Source organism: Notolabrus celidotus, chromosome 23 (genome assembly GCF_009762535.1).
Source record: "Notolabrus celidotus isolate fNotCel1 chromosome 23, fNotCel1.pri, whole genome shotgun sequence".
Taxonomy (NCBI): domain Eukaryota; kingdom Metazoa; phylum Chordata; class Actinopteri; order Labriformes; family Labridae; genus Notolabrus; species Notolabrus celidotus.
The window spans coordinates 988,290-997,255 of record NC_048294.1 but is presented as its reverse complement, the minus strand read 5'-3'; the positions used below and the strand labels follow the sequence as shown (position 1 = coordinate 997,255).

At 37.8% G+C, this 8,966-nt stretch overlaps 1 protein-coding gene across 1 annotated transcript; it reads right to left on the bottom strand.

The window, feature by feature from the left end:
• Window positions 1–2,024: 2,024 nt before the first annotated feature.
• Window positions 2,025–7,529, bottom strand: LOC117807198. The gene is made up of 6 exons (XM_034676311.1): window positions 7,251–7,529; window positions 5,202–5,576; window positions 4,767–4,856; window positions 4,548–4,657; window positions 4,263–4,457; window positions 2,025–3,117 (listed from the first exon to the last, which is right to left on the bottom strand). The coding sequence occupies exons 1-5, from the start codon at window positions 7,345–7,347 to the stop codon at window positions 4,425–4,427; spliced, it is 705 nt and encodes a 234-aa protein (XP_034532202.1). The 5' UTR covers window positions 7,348–7,529; the 3' UTR covers window positions 2,025–3,117; window positions 4,263–4,424.
• Window positions 7,530–8,966: the final 1,437 nt, after the last annotated feature.

Here is an 8,966-nt window from a genome sequence, read left to right as displayed (position 1 = left end):
CTCACCACAGACTGTAAATATTCAACTGCTCCATTCGTAAGGTTCCATTCTCCCTGTGACGTGTTTTCAGCCAATCACAGGATAGTAGGGCGGGGCATGGCGTCATGATCTCATGACGCAAATTTTCCAAAATAAACTGCGTCTCCGTAATAGGAGAATATTCGAGGAGTTTCTAGGATTAAAGCGTCTCATAGAAGCAAAATAATATTAAAAAACATAAAAATGACCCTTAAACAGTCTGTATTAGTTATTTGAGAAGGAATCTGGTATTTGACTGAACTATGTGAAGAGATTAAATAAGATTCAAACTCAACATTTCATAATTAACTCATATTTACATCATTTTATTTTTAAAACAGTTATTTTAAATCCAATTACAGTGGTTATATTGCCCACTGTAATCAACGCATACACAAAAAAACATAAATACATTTTTTTTTCCAACAAACAATGATACAAATAAATACTAAATTTGTTTTCATGAGCAAAATGTCCAATATTCAATCATATTTTAATGTCTTTTAAACAGTTTCATATACATATATTTGTTCATACATATACATATACATATATATGTTCATACATATACATATACACATACATACACATATATACGTACACATACATGCACAAATAATAATAAGACATATTTATACATACATACACACATGCACATATAAACTTACATTACAAAATATATATTTTAAGATTAAGATTAAGATTAAGAGATTCCTTTACTCGTCCCACAACGGGGAAATTGAAGTGTCACAGTAACAGAGTAGACAGTGCAAAAGAAATATATAAAGCAAACAAGAGCCTATAAATTAACAATTATTAAAAAGTTATTAGCAATTAAAATTAAAATTAAAGAGGTAAAAAATAAGCATATCTTAAAAACACACACATATATATATATATATTATTGGTTATAGAGTCTGACCACTGCAGGAAGAAAAGAGCTGTGGTATCTCTCTCCTGACTCTCACCGCTATATCACAGATTTACTGTCAGCACTCTCAGTCTAAACTCTTCTCTTTTACATCCCTTCTTCTTCTTCTTGGAATACTGGTAAAAAAAAAACAAAACACAAAGTCAAACCCTCTGAATCTTTACCTCGTTTGGTTTTCAGGGATACATTTAAAGAGACTGTATTAGACCCATATCTTAAAAAGAAATATAAAGTAATCAGAGGTAATCAGGCTACTTTGTTTACATGAAATCTCAGCAAGATCGGCATGAGGTGTGCTCAAATCGTGACATCACTTGTTGGTGAATCTCCTTATAAAAGGGCGAAATTGGAATTCCAGAATGCTGGGGGGGGGGGGGGGGGGGGGTGGTCTTAAAGAGACAGTAGCTGAAATGAAGTGTTTCTGACAGAGGGTGGAATGAGTTGTATTTTCAAAACACAACAGCCTGAGATAAGTTAAGATTTTTTTTTTTTTGCTGTAAATAATGTAAAGCTGCTACAGAGGTAGAACACTACCCCCCTCTTTGAGATCCAAACTGAAGGACTCAGTGTGGTAAATTCTCAGTGAACAGCTTGATTCAGTATAGAACATAAAATCAGGTTGAACAGTTGATGTCAAAATAAACGACTCACCAGTTGAAGACGATGTTGAAATCTTTTGTATCGGACGAAACTGCTCTTGTTTTTAGCATCCCTTAAGCTGCCTATTCTCATATAAAGTACATCAAAGGTCGAAGGCATGTCACATTTCTTAATGTGACGTGGTCAAGTAGTCTTCAAATCTTACATTTAAGTGTTGAAACAACAAAAAAACAGCTGATAAATGTCTGAACCAATTATCAACATATTTGAAGCAGCAAAATTACAACTGACTTATTGAGTAATCATCGAGGTTGGAACGTAAACAAGAAGTGATTTTAGCTAACATCGCTTCAAAATTATAGTTTAAGATGCAAAAAACAGGCATCTTTTATAACTTAAGGTAGTGTTCTTTCTGTCTGTAACTCTCTGATTAAGCTAAGCTAACATTCATCTAACCCTAAAACTACAAACTTACATCAGAATCAATACAAAATACACAAGCAGGCTAACACTAGCTTTGCCACTTGGTTAAGCTAGCTTTACATCTACGAACTACAACTAAAGTTCTTCTTTTGATTTGACACATAGCCTTTGACATTTATCATATTCAACATTTGTGCCCGATATATGCTGGAAACAACAATATTTTAAATTCAGCAGGTTTAGAAAATAATATCAGTCATAAATAACAGAAGTAACAAAATAAGAAGTCATTTACTTTTGTCTTGGAACATTGTCATGGTTCCATATTTCAGTAGAAAATCAACTTAGGAAATTAGAAAAGCTTTTAAATTATAAAACCAGTGAATGGTAGAAAAACTCCTTAGGAACTTTTTTTTTCATGTGAGTCAGTAGAAGAAAGTTAGAGACATCTTTGGTTTAATATCCGTGGTTAGTATCTCTTATCTAACCAGAAAAGGTCTTTCTCCATGAGAGGAAATCACATCAAGTTACATTCAACTGCTGCCGATTGCTTTAAATAACTAAGGGGTTTGAGCATCTTTTGGTTGGTTGGTATTTAAAATGTTCTCTCATTAAGAGGACTAGCTTAGATGTCCAGCTTCCAAGGTACGTCCATCCAAACCGGATATGCAGTTTCCTGAGGCCGCTAATATTTGAATAATGAGCTTTCTGGATTTAGGAATGTCAATTTAACTCAAATAGGAGGTGGGATTCCAGCCCACCAATAAAAAAAAAAGTTGGATCCAAACTAGGAAACATCCGTCATGTGTCAGTCTGAGGTCAGGTGAGGTTGTGATCCTTTCTTGTTGAGGACTCTGATGAGGTGTGACATTAAAAGTAATATAAAGTAATGCTGCCATGAAGCTTGGATTCTTCTCTTCATAGAGAGATGAATGAATAAATAGGTCTTCTGTGATACAAAGCAATCCTGCTGCTGATGAAGTGCTGAGAGCCTCCAGGGGGGATTTAAAGGTCTGGCACAGTTCTTTTTTTTTTTAAAGTCCAAAACAAACTTGTTCAGAGAAGAGAATCTGTCGCTTTCCAAACACCCGGTCTCCAGATTCCTCCAGGGTTTGATTCAGCCACATCAAAGGTCGTTAGGTGAGCTGTGGACAGAGACAACACCAAACAGAACAGGTTAGCTTTACCACATAAAGTACTTTGTTCCTTAATCCCCATTCAAAATGTTGCCTTTGAAGAAAGCAGGTTTATTCTTTGGGTTCTTGAGTCTGCAGTAGTAGTATGGGAGGCAGGCTTGATTATTCCAATAAATACCAATAGGGCTGTGACAACAATAGAACCTACCATTATAGATAGCAAGTGATTACTTTAATAAAATACTTTTGAGGCTTGCTTGTCGTATGTAAAATCTATAAAAATAGTATGGGCGGTAGGCCCTTCAGTTATCAGGCCCCCCCTTCTTTGAAGTCATGTACTTTTCATGGGTCAGGGGGAAGACACCCTCTCTAAACTAAGAGGCTTAAAACATTCATTTTTTATAGTTAGGCTTGGATCAGGTACTCGTTATGATACTATAAGCTTAGACCCTCTATACTTTTAAGAGTAGGCCTCAAACTTTCCTTTCTAATAAAGCTTATAGTTAGGGCTGGCTCAAACTTGGATCGGGTACTCGTTATGATACTAGGAGCTTAGAGCCTCTTTGTCCTTTGGAATCATCTACCAGTCAGGGACTGGAAGGCAAACACCCTCTCTACTTTTAGTAGTAGGCTTCAAATTTTCCTTTATGATAAAGCTTATAGTTAGGGCTGGCTCCGGCTTGGACCAGCTCCTAGATATGCTGCTATAGGCTCAGATTGCCTCCTGCCCCTCCCTTATTTTCTTTCCATTTCCGTATGCATCCATGTCCTTTTGACTAACTTTATACCTGCATGAGTTCTGGAGTTTTGAGTTCTTAAAAACCAAGAAAGTCAAGGATGTCTCAAAGCTATAAAAGATGTGTCTCTCCTGATTTTGGGATTCCTCTTTTGACCTCCATTATTGAACTACAGTATACTAAAAACTTAGACCCTCAACCTCAAGTATTCAGTGCTGTCAGGTTCATTTCTAACAAACTGCTGGGACTTCTGCAGATGAACAGAGATGAAACCTCCAGTGGTTGTGTCCTTGTGCCTTCAATGCAAATTCAAGCAAATGGGGATGAGCTGCTTCTCGTTTTGAAAGTGAAAGTGGAACCCACATCTGACATGATACTCAAAGTGTGGAACAAAGATCACATTTGAATGAGACTTACTTTCTGTTTCCATCAGATAGAGTTCTCTCTGATGATCCAGGCAGGCCTTTCTGTAGCTGCTGGTTTGACTCTGAACTGAAGATGAATTTCCAAAAGGTGGGCTCTCAACTTCATCAACTTCATCAACTTCATCAACTGCAAGCATGTGTTTGAGCAACGCAACTACGCCGATATGAGCTCAGCATTCTTGAAACCCTGAAGAGAGGAGAAAACAAAGTTTATTAACAATGTTTAAGTGGTTTATTCTAAACAACAGGAAGCAGATGATTCTTTCTCCTTACTTACATTTTGTCCATGGCACTTGTGGTTATATAAATATATGCCTCCACCAGCAGCCAGAAATACTGCGATGAAGACCAAAAAAGAGAGCCAGAAACCAAGACGGGAGCGATCACCTGATGCCGAAAAACAGGACAAGGAGAAGTTAGCGTGACTGAAACACAACCGACTACAAACCAAGCGATGGTTCTTGAATTTTCTCTCAGAGCAGGAGTGTTTTCTTACTTCTTGAAATGGCCCAATCGTCTAGATTGTCTGGAGTGACGGTGTTTTCTGCAGCATCCATCATCTCTGTTGTCCTCCCAAAGTCTGGATCTACAGAAGAAATAAATATAATCATTTTTAGTATTTTGTAACATTGTTCAAGACATTTTAAGGCTTTCAAACTCTAAATGTGAAATTGTTGACTTTCTTTAAAGACGTAAGAAACGCTCAAATGAGAGTAAAATGTTTAATTCTGATACTGTAGAAATGAATGTTAGTCTTGGTCTTGTTGAAGATGCCTGGTTACAACTCGGACGGTCGTTTCAGCAAATAAGAACAACCAAAGCTGAAAACCCTCAGATGTAAAAAGCTAAATCGTTCAATCGTTCTGCGTCCACCTTCTTTACCTTGACGGACTGTGGACAAAGTCACGTTTCAACAAACATGTAAACTCACCGACTACCAGCTGGATGAGGGTCTGCCTCACTGGGCTCTTCAACAGCGGGATGTAGCATCTGTAAGTCCCCTGATCTTCCATGGTGACCTCCCTGATCTGCAGGGAAGCGTTCCCGTGTTTCAGGGAGTCCGTGAAGAGACTCGTCCTGTTGAAGAAGGACTTTATCTTCACGTCGGTAACGTCCTGCCTGTACCTGTACAGGAGGACGAAGTGGTACCCACTCTGGGGATCTGACGGATCCTTCTTCCGGTTCGGTCTGGACCACTCGATGGTGTAATTCTGTACGTCGTATTCCGGCACCACATGACACTGCAGGACGACGTCCGCACCCAGGGCGGCGTTCACTGTCTGAGGACTGATCACGCGAGGCTGACCTGGAAATAACAGAGAGGAAATGTTAATCCTCTGGAAAGAAAGGAACCCTTGAACTGAAAATTGTATCTTCTTAAGTCATACAAAGTTTGCAGGAACGACAACTTCCTCTTACAGCAACTCGAAGCTAACAAAGAGGCTTATATGTACAGATTTTAACATTTTAATCGTTCTTGGGACCTGGGACCAGCAGCTAGATGGACTGATAGTGGCTGTTCTGCTTGGCATTAATGGATTTGAACTAGGGATGACCACAATTAATCGATTATCGATTAATTGATTGTTAAGAAATTACTCGAAACACGCATTTTTGTTATCAATTTTCCGTCACGTGGAACAAACATCATGTGGTCTCATATTACACTCAGCTATCAGGGAGGTGTTTTAAGTTTAAAGCATGTTTCGATGTGAATCAGCTGTTAAAGGTGTTGCACACAGCGGAGACGCTCAGCTGGGGGCTGGCGGCTGTGTCTGTGCGTCAGGTCTCCACGTGCGCTTTTTTTAAAGAGGATCAATACAAAACTGCTGCCAACAACGACACGGACACGAAGGTTCACAACTTTAAACAGGATATTTCCCACCTTTGGATACAAAGGCAACAGACAGGTGGGAAATTCAGGTACGCTATGTTTGCAGAGCAGCAACATCAGAGCCGTCTGGGCTTTTCTGCAGCTGGACTGATTCTGACCCGGTTGCGCTCCTGGCTGACACCTGATCGAATACACATGTTTATTTCTCTCAATAAGAACGAGTAGACAGAAAACTGGACACTGTGAGTCTGAAGTACTTTTCTGTTAGTAGTCTCAGCCTTCACTTTATAAGATTATGTCCGCGGAGAATATTTTAATGAGCCTGATCGTTGATAATCTGCGTGTCAAACATGCGCCCGTATTCAATCCCGTCAGTTATATGCATTTTGTTGCTGTAGAAAATATAATTTAGGGGGAAAACAACGTATTTGGCATTGTTTTTGACGTAAGAATAATAGTGTTTTTTTTTTTATCAATTAATCGATAATTGATCGTTAACATTTCCAAAAATCGATCACGGAAAATACTTAAAATGTACATCACTAATTTGAACCCTTTTACTGTTGGTTATTCTCTGTTGAGTCAGACCACTGAATCATCTAGCCTCAAATCAAAGTACTTTTTTTTCACATGAGTGGTATTGAATATTTCCCATATATGGACTCAAACATTTAAAATGTGTCACATGCTTTCAACAGGTGCAGTAGGCTTTAGATGCTCCTTATAGCTAGATAATATAATCATATTTAAAGAAGATATTAAGATGAGTGGATGACTAACATGATTAATGACATCTCTGAAATGTTTTAGGTTACACAGAAATAATCTGTACTTTATCTAGTTACTACAGCTAACAGGTGTTGTGGTTCGAAGCGTGACCCAGTTAACTGGCGACCAGGCGTTTCGTAGCTATGACAACAGTCAAAATACAAAATGAGTCTTCGTGAATACATCCCATATTAATCCTTCTAACTATTACTACATGTTCTTATCATAAATATATTAGTAAAACCGTTGAAGAGTTGTAAACTACCACAAACGGCTGAAAGTCCCCAGAAGACAAGGTAGCCATTTGAACCGAAACACCAGTTGACTGGAATGAATGGGGAAACGTGCTCCAGCGGGTTTAAAACAGCGCGAGCTTACCTTCAACAAGCGTCCACACAAGCACCGTGAAAACGGCAGAGAGAATCCACCACCGAGGGGGGGTCTGGACCAACACGAAGTCCCTGATCTGGGTCATAAAACTGCTCAAAAAGTCCCTCTGTGATGGTCTTTCCTGGTCCTCTTCTGAGTCCTTTGTGTGTCAACCATAGACTACACTGCTGAAAGCATCACCACCAGGGCCGTATCCGGCACCCTCGGTGTCAACTGTCAACTGTCAACTGCTGTCCCACCCTCACCACAGACTGTAAATATTCAACTGCTCCATTCGTAAGGTTCCATTCTCCCTGTGACGTGTTTTCAGCCAATCACAGGATAGTAGGGCGGGGCATGGCGTCATGATCTCATGACGCAAATTTTCCAAAATAAACTGCGTCTCCGTAATAGGAGAATATTCGAGGAGTTTCTAGGATTAAAGCGTCTCATAGAAGCAAAATAATATTAAAAAACATAAAAATGACCCTTAAACAGTCTGTATTAGTTATTTGAGAAGGAATCTGGTATTTGACTGAACTATGTGAAGAGATTAAATAAGATTCAAACTCAACATTTCATAATTAACTCATATTTACATCATTTTATTTTTAAAACAGTTATTTTAAATCCAATTACAGTGGTTATATTGCCCACTGTAATCAACGCATACACAAAAAAACATAAATAAATTTTTTTTTCCAACAAACAATGATACAAATAAATACTAAATTTGTTTTCATGAGCAAAATGTCCAATATTCAATCATATTTTAATGTCTTTTAAACAGTTTCATATACATATATTTGTTCATACATATACATATACATATATATGTTCATACATATACATATACACATACATACACATATATACGTACACATACATGCACAAATAATAATAAGACATATTTATACATACATACACACATGCACATATAAACTTACATTACAAAATATATATTTTAAGATTAAGATTAAGATTAAGAGATTCCTTTACTCGTCCCACAACGGGGAAATTGAAGTGTCACAGTAACAGAGTAGACAGTGCAAAAGAAATATATAAAGCAAACAAGAGCCTATAAATTAACAATTATTAAAAAGTTATTAGCAATTAAAATTAAAATTAAAGAGGTAAAAAATAAGCATATCTTAAAAACACACACATATATATATATATATTATTGGTTATAGAGTCTGACCACTGCAGGAAGAAAAGAGCTGTGGTATCTCTCTCCTGACTCTCACCGCTATATCACAGATTTACTGTCAGCACTCTCAGTCTAAACTCTTCTCTTTTACATCCCTTCTTCTTCTTCTTGGAATACTGGTAAAAAAAAAACAAAACACAAAGTCAAACCCTCTGAATCTTTACCTCGTTTGGTTTTCAGGGATACATTTAAAGAGACTGTATTAGACCCATATCTTAAAAAGAAATATAAAGTAATCAGAGGTAATCAGGCTACTTTGTTTACATGAAATCTCAGCAAGATCGGCATGAGGTGTGCTCAAATCGTGACATCACTTGTTGGTGAATCTCCTTATAAAAGGGCGAAATTGGAATTCCAGAATGCTGGGGGGGGGGGGGGGGGGGGGGGGGGGGGTGGTCTTAAAGAGACAGTAGCTGAAATGAAGTGTTTCTGACAGAGGGTGGAATGAGTTGTATTTTCAAAACACAACAGCCTGAGATAAGTTAAGATTTTTTTTTTTTGCTGTAAATAATGTA

Excerpts from the sequence above, each read along its gene's own strand:
- LOC117807198 (XM_034676311.1), bottom strand. The coding sequence starts at position 7,347 with ATGACCCAGATCAGGGACTTCGTGTTGGTCCAGACCCCCCCTCGGTGG. Across the intron at positions 4,857-5,201 it reads CCTCATCCAGCTGGTAGTCG|ATCCAGACTTTGGGAGGACA; the intron begins GTGAGTTTACAT and ends TTTCTTCTGTAG. Across the intron at positions 4,658-4,766 it reads CGATTGGGCCATTTCAAGAA|GTGATCGCTCCCGTCTTGGT; the intron begins GTAAGAAAACAC and ends TTTCGGCATCAG.